Source organism: Cervus elaphus, chromosome 18 (genome assembly GCF_910594005.1).
Source record: "Cervus elaphus chromosome 18, mCerEla1.1, whole genome shotgun sequence".
Lineage (NCBI taxonomy): Eukaryota > Metazoa > Chordata > Mammalia > Artiodactyla > Cervidae > Cervus > Cervus elaphus.
The window spans coordinates 109,898,595-109,918,536 of record NC_057832.1 but is presented as its reverse complement, the minus strand read 5'-3'; the positions used below and the strand labels follow the sequence as shown (position 1 = coordinate 109,918,536).

The following is a 19,942-nucleotide window of genomic DNA, read 5'->3' as shown; positions in this document are numbered from 1 at the left end:
GTGGGAGGGGGGATCGGGATGGGGAATACGTGTAAATCTATGGCTGATTCATATCAATGTATGACAAAACCCACTGAAATGTTGTGAAGTAATTAGCCTCCAACTAATTTAAAAAAATAAAATATAATAAAAAATTAAAAAAAAAAAAAGAACAAACTGCAAAAAAAAAAAAAAAAACACTCAAAAAAATAAAAGCAAAATACATACATATTGACATGGAAAGAATTCTGAGGCATGTTGTTTGGTGAAGAAAGCAAGTGTTGAGAATATTTTAATAACTAATGTTTACATGTATTTGTCTATTTTATATATGTATGTATTTTTGTTTTTTATTTGAGTAAAAAGAAGTTATGGAAGAATGTATACCAAACCATAAATAGGACTTAAATTTTTGGCAGGACACCCAGAAATATGGGGAATGTGAAAAGAGATTTTTGCTGCTTGTTCCTGAATACTCATGTATTACTTAAATGTTTTATAGTTGAGAATATATTGTATTACTAATGTAAGAAGAAGTTTAAAATAAATCATCTCGAGATCTCTAAGCTCTAAATTTCAAGGAACACTGACAGTTACTGTAATATTTCAGTAGGAATATTAAGATATTTCTAATGCATATTCTAAATGATTTGTATTTAAATTCTTTTAAAATATTTTTTAGGTGTGGAATATCAAACAAATGATTAAGTTGACACAGGAGCATATAGAGGCCCTATTGGACAAATTTGGTGGGGAGCATAATCCACCATCAATATATCTGGAGGTAAGCTTTTGAGTGTCATATTTGTAGTAATTTTGAGAAAAAGAAAATGAACTTGTAAGATGCATTTGTATTGGTAATATGAGTTATTTTAGGGAGTGGGATTAAAAATAGATATGGGAAGAGAGAATTAGCTTTGTCTTTATTGTACTCTTTATAATGTTGTTTCACTTGTTACAATAAATATGTAGTATTTGGTAATTTGGGAAATAGCAAAAGAAGAAGTTGTATATAAACTTCAAAATATTACCCTGGTTTAAAAGAAGAAAAAATTACTGAAAAAAGAGAAAACATTCTTTTCTGGAGGTCAGCAAACTAGTTGCTGTATTAGAAAATGGGGAGAATTTTGTGAAATATCTTGTTTCCAGAACAAATCCTCCTCAAATAGGTTTTTGCTTCCTCATGGGTAAAATTTACAAAATTTGAGTATCTCAAGATTGCTTAACGTTACAGTTTAATAGTGCCTTGAAACTTTTGTATCCAGTTTCGAACATCATTGTAAGTTTATAGAGTAGTTATTGTTGTTAATCTTATGAGGTAGCCGTTACTGTAATAATCACAGATAAGTTTTCTTGGCATTAGTTTCCTTATGTAAGCCACTCAAGTTCCACAGCAAGGAAGCTGTTATAGAATCTAGGCAGTCAGGCTCCACAACCCATACCACTTACCACTGCACTATACTGCCAGTCTCCATAAAAACTAGCTCCAACTATAAGCACCAGTCACACTGGGAGATAACCCTAGATTACAAATGATCAGGTCACCATTTGCCTTCAAATGCCAGGGATTTTTTTGGCATGGATCGACAGACTCCTAAACCAAAATTCTAATTTAGTAATCTAATTACTTTTAAGGGGTAAGTTAAATCTGTATTTCAAGAGAAAGTAAGTTTGTATATTTCTAAAATTACCTTGAAAGTTTGGAAATAACTGCTAATAAACTATTCTCTCTTTATGTGGCTTATCACAGAGCACACTGCCAGTTAGTATCAGTGCTAGGACTGGAACTCATACCTCTGAATGCTAGTTAGTGTATTTTGTAATATCACATGCTCCCTGTTTTACTTTTGTGTGTGAGGAGAACAAGCAAAGGGGTCACAAGGAGGCAAATGGTCCTGGTGAAAATGATAATTGCTTGTTAATCAGAATTAGACAACTTAACCAGCAGTTTTTCTGCCAACCATTTTTGTGTCAGGAAACTTTCCCCACCCTCAGATGTAATACATTTGCATCAATAACATGGTTTCACTATAGCAGGGATTCATTCGCCCCTCCACACACATACTCTTCAGACTTTTTACTATTCGAATTATATCTAACTAGGACTGTATAGGGCTACCCAGGTGGCTCAGTGGTAAAGAATCTGCCTGCAGTGCAGGAGACGTGGGTTCCATCCCTGGGTTGGGAAAATCCCCTGGAGAAGGAAATGGCAACTCACTCCAGTATTCTTGCCTGCAAAATCTCATGGACAGAAAAGTGGCAAGCTACAGTCCATGGGGTCACAAAAAGTCAGACACAACCTAGCAGCTGAATGACAACAGGACAGTTTACAGCAGACTATACCTCATAGGTTGTATCATTAGCACATAGATTCTTACTGTCAGGGACTAACATTACACAGTTTCTCTATAGAAAGCAGTATAATATAGTGGTTGAGATGAACCATGGAGTTACACAGACCCTCTGTTTGAATTGTAGCTCTGCCTTAATTTCTGCAGACAGGTTACCTAACCTCCGTATATCTCACCTAATTGGTAAAATGGGAATATATCACACATGGTAATTTAAAGACTAAATTTTGAGTTTACGATTATGAAATAAGTGCTCCATAAATCTTTGATTCATTTATTCAACAGGCAATTATTGAGTGCCTGCTAACATTTGTACTTGTCTAGGCTCTGGGGATGTATATTTAAAAAAACAAGGTATCCCCTTCTCCCAATCTCTGCCTTGAGATAGCTTATATTTTAATCAAGGGAGTGGTTTACAGAAAATAAATACATAAATAAGTTAAAACATTGAACTTAACTACCATTTGATTTAGTATGAAGAGGAGCCTGGCCGGAATTGAGAGTTTTCTTCCCTGAGGAAAGTTGACCAGGCCAAGGGAAAAGACTTGTGGGTCATGATATTTGAAGGCCCTTAAGTGAGTAATCTACTGATTACCCACTGAGACCCACCATTCTCCTTTCTGTCTCAATGAATTTTGCAACTCTAGGAATGTCGTATAAGTGGAATTCTAACATATTTATCCTGTAACTGACTGATTTCACTTAGCATAATGTCTTCAAGCTTGATCCATGTTGAAGAATGTATCAAAAGTTTCTTCCTATTTAAGGCTGAAAAATATTTCATTGTATATATATGTATACCTGTATATAATATAATGTATGTTATCCATTTATCTATTGATGGCTACCATCAGTGGTTGGTTGTTTCCACCTTTTGGTTATTGTGAATAATACTGACTTTACTTTTTGGGGGTGTATATACCCAGAAGTGGAATTACTGAATCATAAGATAATTCTATATTAAATTTTTAAAGGAATTGCCATTCTGTTTTCCATAAGCAGCTACATTTTTCATTCCCATTAACAATCCTTTATATCTTTGCTAAGACTTATTTTCTGTATGAGTGTGTGTAATAATAGCTATCCTAATGAGTGTGAAGGGATGGATATCTCATTGTGGAAATGCAGATCTCCAGCTTTGTTCTGTTTCAAGATTGTTTTGGCTATTTGGGATCCCTTGGTTTTTCTCATGTATTTCAGGATGGTGTTTTTCTGGTTCTGCAAACACATTGGGATTTTGTTAGGGGTTGCGTTCAATCTGTAGATTGCTTTGTGTAGTATTGACATCTTCAAGGTTCGTAACTCTTAAATACAAATGAACAGTTAAGAATAACCAGATATTTGAAGAAAGCTTTTAACAGGAAAGATAATGGCAGAAATGGTCAGAAGGGACTCAGAAACAGTGCAGAGAACAGAGAAAATTTGAAAATCGCTATAACATCAAAGATAAGAGAAGATCCATAATCTGTTCTTGCTTCATGGTTGAATTAAAGAAGCAAAAGTATTACAGAATAAGAAAGAGCTCTTGGAAACTAAAATAGTTAGAGTTAAAATAGTATAGTAGGGAATTTATATATGTGTGTGTATCTGCATGTGCATATAAATAGACAAATAAACATACACTATAAAGTTAAGGACTTCCCTGGTGGCTCAGACAGTAAAGCGTTTGTCTACAACACAGGAGACCTGGGTTCGATCCCTGGGTTGGGAAGATCCCCTGGAGAAGGAAATGGCAACCCACTCCGGTACTCTTGCCTGGAAAATCCCGTGGACAGAGGAGCCTGGTAGACCATGCAGTCCATGGGGTCGCGAAAAGTCGGACACGACTGAACGACTTCACTCACTCACATAAAGTTAAGGACATCTTCCAGAAAGCTGAATAATACAAAGATAGAAAATATTAAAGGAAAGATGGGGAAAATTAGAGAATAAATCTAGGAGATCTGCAAAAACCAAACAACAGGCTTGTTTTTGTCCAAACTTGTTTTTAATTTCTCCTCTCACAGTGAGAAACATGGAGGTAAATTATTCAAAGATTGATTCTATAGCTCAAGGTTGTTACACACTGGCATAGATTACTACCATCCTTTGGGTTTTTCCATCTGCAGCAGATCTGAGAATTGTACTCTTAACACAATACCTCAAGTCCAGAAGCAGGGATCACAGATACTCTCTGGTGTACTGAGTTATTTCATGGAGGAAAACCTTCCCCTCAAATCCCCTACAAGTCTTTACATCTCACCAACCAGAATGGGGTTACATAACTCCTAGACTAGTGATTCTGCTTACATTTTCTGAAATAAGAGGCTAAAAAGTAAAAATTTTCCAGTGTTCACAGTCTGGCTTCAGATTAGTTTGTGCACTGGCAGATAGAAGTTGTGCTCTAGTTATTTCATTACATAGCATTTCCAAAGAAACCATTTTGATGTTTCCATAGAAAGTTAAATCTTTACCTATCCCCACATTTCTTCCTCACAGCAAAGCAGAATGAAATCAGTTATATCACCATCAGAAATCCTCGTGATTTTCTTTTTTCTGTGTACTAATTTATTTAAAAGCAAGCTTTTAAGTTCTAGATTTTCTCCTACTGGCATGTGAATAATAATTAACACTGTTGATTCCCTTGATGATAACTGCAGTGAAATGAGCTGTCATACTCTAAAAGAATTTCAGTTTTGTCTTTTCAGTCTTTGGTTCCAATCTTTTCTTTTTACCATCATACAAAGAAATTTCCCCTAAAAGTCATTTCCCAGAATTTCTTATTTTTGTCCCAATTCTTTTATTTTTACTCATCCAACAAATTATTTGAATGCCTTCTGTATGTAAGATATAATGCTGAATGCTTTTCTAGAAGTAGATTCCTGTTTCTGGACCTGATTTATTGGATTCCAGAAGTGAAGGGAATAAAGCTCCTGGAATAACCCTCCAATCCACCACCACATTTATGTGTATGCTCAGATCCCCTGCAGACAGACAGTAAAGCTCCTAACATTTATTGAGTGCTTGCTATGCCAGGAACTGTTCCAAGCATATAGTAGCAGATCATTTAATCCTCAACCTGCCCTTTGAGTTATATTAGTACTCATTTCCATTTCAAAGAAGAGACTCAGGCAAAGAGGATTTTAATAATAACGTGGCCAGTGTTACACACAACTAGCAAGTGGGCTAGCCAAAGTTTGAAGCCAGACATTCTGAATTCAGAATCTGTGTTTTTTTTTTTAATGAGTCTTCTGTAACTGCTTACATTTTCCCCGTGTGTATGTCTTCTTGTTTTTTTTCTTTTTTATCAGAACCTGTGCTCTTAATTGCTTTATCATTATTATTATGCTTACAGCCTTTCTGATCCTTAGCTTGTGTAGAACCGAAGATAATGCAAAGACATTTATCGAAACAGATACTGTAGTGAAAATAATACTGGAAGCTAGGTGCTTCCTGTGGAATGCAGAACAGTTCATTAATTATCAGTCGTGGACAGTTTGAAAGATTTCATTGTATCTTGTGAGATTAAGTTCAATAAGAATAAATATAATGAACTCTAATGATTAAAAATTTTTTATTCCATTGTTTTTTCCTATTATGTTTTAATTAAGTAGGGTCTTAATTTTCTTCCCATTTTTAATTGAGAAATAATTCATGAACTGTGATTCACTTTTTTAAAGTATACGGTTGAGTAATTTATAGTATATGCACAAAATTGTACAGTCATCACCATCATATAATTCCAAAACATTTTTATCACACCAAAAGAAACCTTTTACCCATTGGCATTCATTCTCTCCAATCCCTGTCAGCCACTTAGCTAGTTTCTTAATCCGTGGATTTGCCTTTTTGAACATTTTGTGTGAATGAATTCAACCAAGTCATAGCATGTAGCGTTCATTCCTTTTTTGGCTAATGTTCTATCATCCATTCTATTGTCCATGTGATGTGGATACATCACATTTTGTTTATCCGTTGATCAGCTGATGGACATTTAGGTTGTTACCACTTTTGGGCTGTCATGAGTAAAGCTGCTATAAACATTCATGTACAAGTTTTTTGTGGTAGACATGTTTTCAGTTCTTTTGGTTATGTACCTTGGGATGGAATTGCTGTGTCCTTTGGTTACTCTGTTTTAACTTTTTGAGGAACTACCAAACTGCTTTCCGAAGTGGCTGCACCATTTTACATTTCCACAAGCAATGTGTGAGGGTTCTAGTTTCTATACATCATTGCCGAATTGTTAGTTTCCATTTATTATTATTATTACCATCCTAGTAAGTGTGAATTGGCATCTCCTTGTGGTTCTGATTTGTAATTCATTAGTAACTAATGATGTTAAGCATCTTTTTCATGTGCTTGTTAGCCATTTTTATATTTTCTAGGGGAAAATGTCTATTCAGATCCTTTGCCCATTAAAAAAAACTGGGTTGTCTTTTTATTGCTGAGTTGTAAGAGTTCTTTCTATACTCTGGGTGGGAAATCCTTGTCAGATTTGATTTGCAAATATTTCCTCCCGTTCTATGAGATGTCTCCCCCCCCGCCCCCGCTCTTTTGATAGTGTCTTTTGAAGCACAAAAGCTTGGATTTTGATGAAGTCGAGTTTATCTGTTTTTTCGTTGGTTACTGTGTTTTGGTGTGTCATCTGAAAAACTATTGCCTAGTCCAGGGTCATGATGATTTACTCCTATTAATGTTTTCTTGTAAGAGTTTTTTAGTTTTAACTCTTTTTTTAAAAATTATCTTTAAATGGAGGATAATTGCTTTAGAATGTTGTGTTGGTTTCTACCGTACAACAACATGAATTAGCCGTAAGAATACATGTATCCCCTCCCTCTTGAACCTCCCTCCCACCTCTGCCCATCCTGCCCCTCTAGGTCTTGCTCTTCCTAAGTGTATGATCCGCTTTGAGTTAATCTTTGAACATGATGTTAGGTAATAGTCCAGCTTCACTCTTCTGCATGCAGGTATTCAGTTGTACTAGTAACATTGTCAAAAATCAGTTAACCATAAATGTAAGGCTTTTTTCCCCCGGACTCTTAATTTGCCTTGTTATGTGTGTATCAGTACCACATGTCTTGGTTATTTTAGCTATGTAGTAACTTTTGAAATCAGGAAATGTGAATCTTCCAACTGTTCTTTTTCACGATTGTTTTAGTATTCTGAGTCCTTTGTACTTCTTTGTGATTTTAAGAACAGCTCATCCATTTCTGCAGACAGGCCAATTGGGATTTTGATAAGGATTGCATTGAATCTGTATATCAATTTGAGGAGTATTTTCATCTAAATAATATTGTGTTCTTTTCTCCACATTCTTTTGTTTTTTTAGTTCGAGAACTATACTTCAGTTTAAAAAAGAAGCCATTGAATAAACAAATGGATAAAAAAATAAATAACATGAGTTGTGCCCTCAAGTACCTTATAGTTTGGTAGAGTCATGTTGAGAACCTAGTCAAGTAATATATTGGGTTAGAGAAAAAGTTGAGGTTTTTCTGTAATGTCTTGTGGAAAAATTTGAATGAACTTGTTGACCAACCCAGTAGTAGTAACAGTAATAATGATAAGAATTGTTACTACTTATTACTACTAATAAATGTTTTGGGTTTTTGCTATGTGGTAGTCTCTGTGATAACTTTCTTTACTATTATTTATCTCAATGCTCACAAAGTTTTTTCACAAATGATTTTTTTAAACCATATAAAGAAAAGTGTGATAATACTGTAAAGAAGGTGAAAAGATTTTGTCAAACAGAGCTTTGAATTGGACTTTGAAAAATGGGTAGGATTTTGATGAGAAAGAATGGGATTTTGGAAAAGCTGCCTCTTGAAGAAATACCTGGTTTCTGCAACTTCTTGAAGCACCAGAGGAATTTCATTGATGGTAATACTAGTGCTTGAGGTATATGTTTATGCGAGATGACCCACTCACATTTTCAGGGTAAGAAAATGAAGGAAAAGGGAAAGTTGGAAGATAAAAGAAAAAATGGAGACAGTGATGAACCAAGGCCTCCGTAGTTGGGGACCTTAACCACCCAATGCTAGCATTAAATTAAGAACAAAAGAAGGATGGGGGGAAATGGGGAGAATTGCTCAAAGAAAGAAGAGGAAACTTTTATTTGATGACTTTGATCTTCAGAGTAAATTTGAATGTAATGGTATTTTCTGAGTGAATTAAAGTTGGGGAATGAAGTTAGGAGCTAGAGAAGCATAGAAAAGGTTGGAGTAAATGTTGTGAGACATGTAATATGAATTAAAAATAAGTACAAGTTTTCATGCAGTAATGTGGAGGACTAATTTCCATGAATTGATAATGGAACTCAATGGCCTTGTTTTATTATTTTCTTCAGTAATATGTGGTAACCTGAGAGAAAGAATGGAATAATTAAATGATGGAATTTACCCAGAGTTGGTATTTAACAAGCAAGTTGGTAAAAGAATAAGAATTAACCAGACAGTCTAAGATATTACCAGTGCATTGTTGAAATAGTGAGTCACAAAGCATGGGAAGAAAATAGCAAAGAAATCTGAAAAACTTTTAAGAGATTAATATTGACCATGAACCAGAGTAGTGTGGTAGTGAGATTTAAGACATTTAAGAAATTTAAGACAATGGGATAAGTGTGTGTGCACAGGAGTGTGGGAGGTTCCCAACTGAGATCTTGTCATCATTTAGAATGTTTTTGTAAAGAATTATTTGTATCTCTGAATCTTGTAGGTAGAGCAGAAATAAATGCCTTTGTAGATAAAAGGTTTAGATAACTTTAAGATAGGGGTGTTATAAGAGTAATCACCAAAAAAAAAAAAAGAGTAATCACCATCCACACTGAATGCAGCAATGATAATGGGGTGAAATGAGCCAAATCAGATACAAAACAAGGCGGGGAAGGAAGTACCTTGGTAGATTGCATCTATGAGAATGGAGAGAAGTGGAATAAGTAAATGTTTTGTATTTAAGAAAGAGTTATTGTAATATATTTTCAAAAATTAAGGCTAATGTTTTGATACAGAGTTAACATTCTGAACATTTGTTTACATTTATTACTTTTCCTAAGCTTAACTCTGTGTAGTAAATGTACCTGCTCAGGTGATAATAAGATTACATGATCTATGCAAGGAGGAATTTTTGTCTCCTTAGGCTGTATGTATATAATCTTCAAAGGGTAGGGATTGTGTTGGTCTTTATTTTTGTGGTTTGAGCCCCAAATAGTACCAGGCACATGTATGCTCAGTATATATTTATTGAATGATTAAGTATCAATAAGTGGATCATACTGAAAAAAGATATCCTTAAGTAATTAGCCCATGGAACTGAAAGCTAAATAGAAACATAGCTCAGTAGATTTTGGACTGATTTGGCTATAATGCCCTGAAATGCTGTGAAACGTTTTGGGGTCAACATTGGGCAACTATTGGATTGTAAAGGAGAGTGCTTTTTTATGTAGTTTAATTAAGCCCTTCAGTAACTCATTTTAGTATTTTCCCTCCCCCCTAAAAAAAGTTATATGGTGAGATCAGACATCAGGTGTGGTGGCCTATATTGAATTGAAATTTCTCCTTTATTCTCCTCTGAAAGTATTGGTCACTTAGTCATGTCTGACTCTTTGTGACCCCATGGACTGTAGCCCACCAGGTTATTCTGTCCATGGAATTCTCCAGACAAGAATACTGGCATGGGTTGCCATTTCCTTCTCCATTTTTCTCCTCTTCCTGTGATAATTCTTCCTTGCTTATAGAATGAAGTTCAGGCTTCAAAGCATAGTATATACAATCTCTCCAAGCTGGTCCTTTACCCACTTTTCTTTTTTCCCCACTTTTCTAGTCTTATGATTTGTGTTCCTATTCTTCACTTAAATTACACAAACATCTATTGATCCCTTGATATGTCCCAGGTATTGTATGACAGTCAGCCATACTAGTCCATAGTTTTCCTCTGTCTTAAAATTTCTAACCTCCTTACTCTGTTAAAAATGTCTCCTGTACTACACAGTACTCTCTTCTCGCCACTTAACTCTATCTATATAAATGCTAACATTTTAAGCTGCCCCCCCTTCCTTACTCTTACCTTGTATCAAAAGCATTCTTTCTCATATATAACACAATAAAAATGTAGCCATTTGCTTCTCTGCAGCCCAATAATAAACTCTCTAGGTAATGGGAAATGCCACTTTTAAAATTTTGTGGCCTTTTATAAATGTGTGTGGTGGTTATCTATTTGGGGTGGTAGGGAGACGTGGTGGTGGATTATGGCGTGGAGGGGAGAAGGTGATTACCACTGCAGTAAAGAACCGTGGGCATATACATTTGAATCCATTCTGTCTCTTAAATTTTCAATTATCATTCTATTTTCAAGATTCTTCCTGCTTTTAGAAAATGATATCTTATGTGATCATGTGACCTTTCAGCTTTAGTAAAATGATACTTTACCCTGATGGGTAATGGTCTCAAAATTTCTTGACTACAGGATGTAAACCACCTTTTCAAATAAAATTCTATTCTCTAAGCAGTGTTTGATGGGAAAGGGGAGGTCGTAAGGTATCCATAGTGCGAAAAAGAAGATATTTTTAACTAATAACTGTTTCAGAAAAAAGGTCACAGTTATGCATCCTCTAGTCCCTGTTGAGGAGACCCTGTTGAGGTGGTTATGGTGAGACCTGGCACTGTGTACCTTTGCCTGCCTGTCAAATCGCTTTAGTCATGTCCGACTCTTTGCAAACCCATGGACTGTAGCCCATCCAGCTCCTTTGTCCATGGGATTCTCCAGGCAAGAATATTGGGAGTTGGTTGCCATGCCCTCCTCCAGGGGATCTTCCTGACCCAGGGATCGAACCCACATTTCATGTCTCCTGCATTGGCAGGTAGGTTCTTTACCACTAGCGCCACCTGGACTGTGTACCTTAGGCTTGTCTTTTTGACAGATCTCTCTTAACACCTTCTCCTTTTCAACCCCTCTCAGTTGTTTAGAGAGAGACCCAGAGAGCTGTGAAACCTTGTATACCTATAACTTATCTAGAAAAAAAGGCTTTGATGTAGTAGTTTATCTTATGTTAGATGTGTAGTTTGAAAGATAAATTGTGATTTGGCCAGAAAATAGCTAACACTAGTTTTTTTTAATTAATATTCATGGCTGTTATGGACATCATACATGTATGTGTGTGTGTCAGTTTCTAAATGTAAGTGTCTTATAACAAAAGATTTATCAGTTTAAAGATAAAGGTACTAATTTACAATACTTCCAGTACTTATTTTGTAATTTGTAACACAAAATCCTTTTAGCTAGATTATAAAGAGCTTATAATCAAAAACTAAAATTTCATATTTCCTTTTGTTACTGTCAGGAAAAAGTCCAGATTCAATGTAAGTCTACTTTATTTTATAGGCCTATGAAGAATACACCAGCAAGCTAGATGCCCTCCAACAAAGAGAACAACAGTTATTGGAATCCCTGGGGAATGGAACTGATTTTTCTGTTTCTAGCTCTGCATCAACGGACACCGTTACATCTTCTTCCTCTTCTAGCCTTTCAGTGCTGCCTTCATCTCTTTCAGTTTTTCAAAATCCCACAGATGTGTCACGGAGCAACCCCAAGTCACCACAAAAACCTATCGTTAGAGTCTTCCTGCCCAATAAACAGAGGACAGTGGTGAGTCAGCTTTTAATTCATCGTGGCTTTTTCTTCGTATTTTTCAGAAAGACTAGTTGTGGAAAATGAAATGTGATACCCAGTGGTCATGCAAATGGAAGCATCCATTTAAACAAGAATGGAAAAGACATAGTTATTTGGTGCCAAAGTTTGTGTTCCTTAAGTGGAACAAATTGCATTGTCTTTAGTGTCACATGTATACCTGTCTACCAAGCTTGAACCACACTCACGTCTGAGTACTAGTTTAGAATCAGTCAGAATTTTGAGACTTAAGCTTGTTTGTCGTCTAACATATGTCAGGTAAGATTTGTTCTTTGCCATAGAGAAATCCCTATTTGGATTTATTATCAAATGTTGGATTCTTAGTGTGCTTGACATTTTTCCTCTTGTTTACATAAGTTTTGATTGTTGATCATTATATCATCATTGGAACATAGTACTCTGTAAATAACCTTTTTTTTTTTTTTGTAAATAACCTTTAAAGCAGGGAAATCTGCAGGTGGCCTTAAAATTTAAAACTCAGTGGATGACACTTATCATCTCTGAAGTATTATTGCTAAAAATAATTGTGTCGAATGTTAAGCTTCTGGTCCTTCTACTTTATAAGAAGGGCAAGGAGTAAAGGGAAAAATTAAGCACTATGAGAAGCAGACACATTCGAAAGGTGGACATTCCGTAAGACAGCCTGGACTCTCAATTTATGGAGAATAAAACGGAGATTATTCTACACTAAATAGAACAAAGAGACAAAACAACCAAATGCATTCTGTAATCCTGGTTTGGGACTAGAGTGAGAAAGAGCTGTAGAAGTCCTTCTTGAGAGGGGATATGTCAAATGTTGGTTGAATGTAGTATGTTTTTATGGAATTATTAGTTTTCTTAAGTGTGATAATAGAGATATTATGTAGGAGAATATCTTTATTCTTAGGAAACATATGCTTAAATAATTAGGGGTAAATTGTTACGGTGCCTGCAACCTCTCTCACCTCTTTTTTAAAAATAAAACTTATATATAGTAAAGCGTACAAATCTCAAGTGTACAGCTCAGTGACCTTCTACATGTGTAACTGCCATGCAGATAAAGATTATAGAACATTTCTAATGTTGAGAGTATACTCTTGTGCTCCCTCAATTGAGTACCCACCTTTAAGAGTAACCACTATACTGAATTCTGTCTCAATCAATAAATTTAGAACTTATTTTCAAATGGTATGATGGAAAACAAAATGTTAAAGAGAGAAAATAAATATGGAGAAGTAATTTTAGAATCTGGGAAAATTGGATGTTAATTGTGCCATTCCTTCTAATTTTCTATGTTTGTAGTTTTTCCTAGTGAATTTGGAAAAATTCAAAGAACATGGAACAAAAGAAAAGTAGAGAGTTAAAAAGAAACAGTTGTCCCTAGGAAAAAAAATTAGTGAACATATTGATACTGATTTGAGGAAGTAGCAAAGTAACACTTTTGCTAAAATTTCAATATATCAAGCTGGTTACAATAGCATATTACAGACCAGGTGTTAAAATGTTTTATAGAAATAAAAATATTTATTTTTAAAAATTCAATGGATTAATTTAAGAGTAGATTGAATTTACCTGGAGGAAGAGAATTGGTGACCTCTAGAAAACAGAGAAAGAGAGTTATAGAAAATATGAGAGGTTAATAGGTATGAAGGATGGACTGAATAGTTTCATCATATGCCTCAAAGCAGAAAATGAGAACAGAGCAAAGGAATGGGGCTTCCTGATGGCTTGGTGGTAAAGAATCTACCTGCCAATGTGGGAGACATGAGTTTGATCCTTGTTTCAGGAAGATCCCAAATGCTGCAGAACAACTAACCCTGTACACCGCAACTATTGAACCTGTGCTCTAGAGCCCAGGAACCCCAACTCCTGAAGCTAGAGCCCATGCTCCACAGCTAGAGAAGCCACCGCAATGAGAAGCCTGCCCACTGCAAGTAAAGAGTAGCCCCTGCTCACCACTAGAGAAAAGCCTGTGCAGCAACAGCCATAAATAAATAAATAGATACTTTTTTAAAAAAAAAAGAATAGAGCAAAATTCAAAAAAATCATGGCTAATCTTCATTAAAGACAAATTAAGGATTTGAGATACATAAGCTTTAAGTCTTCTAAATAAATTGAAATTCATTCTTAGTAGATGTAACAAAATGAAAGAATATTGTTTTAAAAGCACTTAGGAAAAATTACCTATAAAGAAATTCCAGTTAGATTATCAAAAAATTTCTTTATAGCAGCTGTAGAAGCCAGAAGACAGTAGAATAATATACTCAAAACGCGCTGATTGATGCTGTAAGTTGCTTAGCTAAAGTATGAGTTTAACTGATCTGGTACACTGTGAGTCAGGGCCTCTCCAGACGAGGAGTTTACTTTTCCCAAGCTCTACCCAAAGGGACTACCTTGGAAATAACTTAGGGAGAAAACTGAACACAGAGGAAGGAATGAAAAGTAAGAATTAAATGTAAAAATGTAAACATTTTAAAGTAAGAATTAAATGTAAAAAATTGAACACAGAGGAAGGAATGAAAAGTAAGAATTAAATGTAAAGCTAGTTTGTACAAGAAAACACAGAGGAAAATATTTTGTGACCTGGAATTTGGCAACAGTTTCTAAAATATGACACCAAAACACAGTCTCTAAAGAACACATTGATAAGTTGTACTCTATCAAAATTAAAAACTGCTCTTCTCCTAAAGACTGTATTAAGAGAATAAAGAGACAAACCACAGACTAGTAGATAATCTTTGCAAAATATATATATATCTGATCAAAGACATGTATTCAGAATATATAAAGAACTCTTAGAACTCAACAGTAAGGAAACAATTAAATGGACAAAAGATTTGAATAGATACTTCAAAGAAGATATGTGGATGGCAAGTAAACACATAAGAAGATGTTCAACATCATGGGTCATTAGGAAAAAGCTGATTAAAGGCACAAGATACCACCATACACCTATTAGAATGACTAAAATGAAAGAGTGGCCTTACCAACTATTGGTGAGGATGTGGAATGGAATAACTGAATTTTCATACACTGGTGATAGGAATGTATAGTGGTGGTATAACCACTTTTGAAAGCAATTTGAAGATTAACTTAATGTTTTAAAGTCTTTTAGCTTTAAAGTCTCAGTAGCTTTTTTTTTTTTTTTTTGGCAAAAATAGAAAAATCCACCCTGAAATTCATATGGCATCTCAAGGAATCCCGAATACTCAAACAACTTTGAAAAAGAACAAAATTGGAGATCTCATACTTCCTGATACTAAAACTTTTAAATTAATAAGTAAATCATTTTGGTACTGATATAGGCAGATAGACCAGTGAAATAAATGGAGTACTTTTAAATTATTTCTTTTTGATTATAGCCTTCCTGTTGAGTATGAAGTGGGACTTTGTTGTGATTTTGATATACTTTTCTCTGTTGACTGATGATATCAAGTGGCTTTTCTATATCTTTGCTGGAGAAAGTATTTACTTTTATAAATAGTTTTACATGGCATATGCAAAACTGGGCATTACCCAAATGGTTAAATAAGTTTGGTATAGCTGTCAAATGGAATACTACTTAGTAGAAAGAATGTATTACTAGTACACACAACAGCATAGATGACTCTGAAAGTAATTATGTTAAGTGAAAATAGCCAGACAAAAATGACTATATACTTTATAATTCCGTTATAAAAGTCTAGAGGAAATTCCCTGGTGGTTCAGTGGTTATGACTTGGCACATCCACTGTCATGGCCCCAGGGTTCAGTCCTTGGTCAGGGAACTAAGATCCCACAAGGCTTGTGATGTGGCCAGAAATAGATATGTAGGTAGATAAAGCAATTACAGAAGACTTGAACAACATAGTTGTCAGTTTTATTTAATAGACATGTAAACCTTGTACTAATCAATGAAAGAACACACATTCTTTTCAAGAATGTATGGGACACTGAAAAACTTCTTTTACTGCATTTTAGTCAAAAAAGGGAATCTTCACAAACACAAGTGTGTTTTTTGAGCATAATGCAATTGAAGCAGAAATTAGTAACAATAATGGGAAACCACATTTTTAGAGATTTGAAGACACTTCCGAATGTCATATGTCAGAGAGAAAATATGAAAAAAATCCTAGTCCTATATAAATGTTATTCTTCTGTAAAAAAGCAAAAGAGAACATTTCCTAACTCATTTGTAGAATTTGTATATCTTGGTTCTAAAACCAAAGATCATTTATTAAAGAAAAACTAAAGGTTAATCTAATTTAAGAACATATCTGCAAAAATCTTTGATGAAATACTGGTCAGCTGAACCTAACAATGTATATATTTTTAAAAAATAATTATTCTAGGAGTGCAACAGTGATTTTTTAAAATTAGTGCAGCTCTGGAATTTCCCTGATGGTCTAGTGGTTAGGACTCCATGCTTCCACTGCCCAGGGCATGAGTTCAGCCCTGTGGGGGAACTAAGACCCCACGTGTGTGTGGGATTCCCCCCTCCAGAACAAACAGTGCAGTTCTTATTAGCAGGTTAAAGGAATAACAGTGTGTGGACATCTCTAGATACAGTAAACAAGACATTTGATGTATTGAAAACCTTATTTGTAACAAGAAACAAAAAAGCTCTGTAAACTTGGAATAAAAGACAACTTTCTTGATAAAGGGTATCTATTAAGTATGTCTAAAGAAGGATTCTGTGTTCTCATTAAAATTGGAAACAAGACAAATCTGCTACTTATGGAGTTGAACATTCTAGCCAATCTCGATCAAGACAAAGAAATAAAAAACACAAATATTAAAAAGAAAGAAATGAAACTTATTTTTAGCAACTAGTTTGTCTACATAGAAAATCTATCTTACTTGTCTTTTATTGTATTAAAATTCATATGAAACGCATGTAAAACTTCTTTTCTAAATGTTACAATGATTGTTTCATGGTGGTGTTAGAGGTATTTATTCTTCCTTTTCAGGATTTCTAACAAATATATTTACTTTAAAATTTCAAAACTGTAAAAAAACATAAAATTTCAAAACTGTAATTTCTTAAAAAGTAATTTAGAGATTTTATAAGATACTCTGTATCAAAATGAATGTGTACTCATTATTTCTAAAAATGAAAAAAGTATTAGCAAGGTAAGTGTCCCTTGGTACAGAACTACTTAAGACTATCCAGGTCATGGATTAGATACAGTGACTAAAAAGAATAAATGTGTGTGTCCTTTGAGATAGTTTTGAATCATGTATAAAAACCTGTTAATTGCGATTATCTGAAGGATGGGGACATTGCTGGGGGCAGGAGAAAGGGACTAATCTTTGCCTTATGCTTACCCCCTTCTTTCACATAATGCCAAGCTACTTGTTTTATTATCGTTAAAATTATTGTTTAGAATGATCATATCTGATTTATTAACTATTTATTTCATTATGGATAATTAAATGCTGCAAAATACATTTAAATACACATATCCTGAAATGTTGTGGGAATATTTTGATGTTAGGGACTTAAGTATTGGGTCATGGGGTAGGCACACTTAAAACTTCGTAAAATGTACATTTTATGCCGAAAAATTTTACTGGTTTATATTCTCTCTATTGTATAAGATTTCCTTTTCCCATAAGACCCTGGTCAACCTTGAGTGTTAATGAAATTTAGATGTTACCGCCTTCCAGTGCAGGAAACATGGGTTCAATCCCTGGATTGAGAAGATCTCCTGGAGAAGGAAGTGGCAAACCACCCCAGTATTCTCTTCTGGGAAATCCCATGTATAGAGGAGCCTGGTGGGCTGCGAAAGAGTTGGATATGACTTAGCAGCTAAACAACTGATCTAACAGAATTTCAAATATATTAGACATGAGATTCCCTCATTCATGTATATTTTTCAATGTGTTGTGTTAACAACAAGTTAACCAAAAAAAAAAAAACTCGCCCAATTTTCCTGAAATGTGGCTTATCCTAAGCTGACTTTCTTGAACGTGTAGTTTAAAAGAGAATTTGCTTATTTTATTTTTTATAGGTTTACTAAAATATCATTTATAGACATATAATTTACTTATTTAAACTATACAATTTTAGTCTATTCACAGAGTTATGCAACTGTCAGCATTGTTAATTTTAGAACGTTTTCATCACTCTGAAAAAGAAACTGTGTACCCCTTAGCAGTCACTCACCATTTCTCCCCAGTCTTCCCAGCCCTAGCCAACCACTTACTTCCTTTCTGCCTCTCTAGATTTGCCTGTTCTGTACATTTCATTCCATATAAATGGTATCATAGAATATATGGTCTTCTGTGACTGGCTTCTTTTGCTTAGCATAATGTTTCCATGATTCATCCATATTGTAGCATGTGTCAGTGCTTCATGCATTTTTATGGTTGAATAATATTCTGTATGTGTATCAAACCACATTTTATTTATCCATTATGAATTTTGTTTTCACTTTTGGCTATTAGGAATAATGCTATGAATATTCATGTCCAGGTTTTTGTGTGGACATATGTCTTTGTTTTTCTTGGATATATTTTCCTTTGCAAATATTCAGATGATTACATTGACTTTAGATCTTTGTTAAGGTAGGATGCTAGATTTTACACTTTTTTAGAGAAGTTATTGCAGCTTTGATGGCCTAATCAAGGACATTTAATTTTGAAATTTGGAAAAGAAGCATTAACTTCTAAAAATATCTTTTTAGTCTTTCCATCTATAAAAATTGAAACAGTGCTCCCCTACTCCTTTACCTTTGTTGTTTAGTCACTAAGTTGTGTCGGACTCTTGTGCAACACCATGGACTATAGTCTGCCAGGCTCCACCGTCCATGCATTTTCTAGGCAGAATACTGGAGCGGGGTGCCATTTCCTCCAGAAGATCCTCCCGACCCTGGGATCAAACCAACATCTCCTGCATTGACAGGAAAATTGTTTACCACAGAGCCACCTGGGGAGCCCACCCATTTTCTTTTGTGAATAGATAATTCTTTCATGTGGTATTTGTATCAAGAAATCTTGTTCCTGCCCCTGTCCGTATACATCCATGTTCCCCTGCACCTTTTAGGGTAACTTTTTATTAGGGGCGGGGGCGGGGGGGGTGGTGTGCTGCCTTTCTAAAGATGTAGCAAGAAGAAAATACAAAAATATATTCTTATTTTCCCACTCTTCTTCATACAAGGCATCATACTGTATATGTCATTCTGTATTTTGCTTTTAATGTTTTGCTATGTTTTTAATGTTCAATGTTTTGCTTCTAATGTTTATGTGAGCCAGCCGTATAGCTATAGATTCCATTGTACAGATGTGCTATAGTTTGCCAGTTATATTATGATATACTAAAAGTAGGCTTCCTTGATCAAAGAGAAATATACATTTGTAATTTTGATAAGATACTTTGAAATTTTGCTTCATAGATTTTGCTTAATTTTGCACTGCTTCCAGCACTACAAAATTCAGAAAACTAAGATCATGTCATCTGGCCCCATCACTTCATGGCAAATAGATGGGGAAACAGTGGCAGACTTTATTCTGGGGGGTTCCAAAATCACTGCAGATGGTGACTGCTGCCATGAAATAAAAAGACGCTTACTCCTTGGAAGAAAAGTTATGACCAACCTAGACAGCATATTAAAAAGCAGAGACGTTTGCCAACAAAAGTCTGTCTAGTCAAAGCAATAGTTTTTCCAGTGGTCGTGTATGGATGTGAGAGTTGGACTATAAAGAAAGCTGAATGCCAAAGAAATGATGCTTTTGAACTGTGGTGTTGGAGAAGACTCTTGAGAGTCCCTTGGACTGCAAGGAATCCAACCAGTCCATCCTAAAGGAAATCAGTCCTGAATATTCATTGGAAGGACTGATGCTGAAGCTGAAACTTCAATACTTTGGCTACCTGACGCGAAGAACTGACTCATTTGAAAAAACCCTGATGCTGGGAAAGATTGAAGGCGAGAGGAGAAGGGGATGACAGAGGATGAGGTGGTTGTATGGCATCACTGACTCAATGGACATGA

The 19,942-nt window shown here is 35.0% G+C and overlaps 1 protein-coding gene across 5 annotated transcripts in view; it reads left to right on the top strand.

The window, feature by feature from the left end:
* BRAF (B-Raf proto-oncogene, serine/threonine kinase) overlaps positions 1–19,942 on the top strand; it is a 162,358-nt gene that overhangs the window by 66,070 nt on the left and 76,346 nt on the right. For all 5 annotated transcript variants that reach the window (XR_006334923.1, XM_043872315.1, XM_043872314.1 and 2 more), the window contains exons 2-3: positions 662–763; positions 11,685–11,948. Coding sequence is in view for 4 of the 5 variants with exons in the window: in XM_043872315.1 (XP_043728250.1) it covers positions 662–763; positions 11,685–11,948 (366 nt within the window). In the remaining variant the exon portion in view is untranslated. The remainder of the gene's footprint in view (positions 1–661; positions 764–11,684; positions 11,949–19,942) is intronic.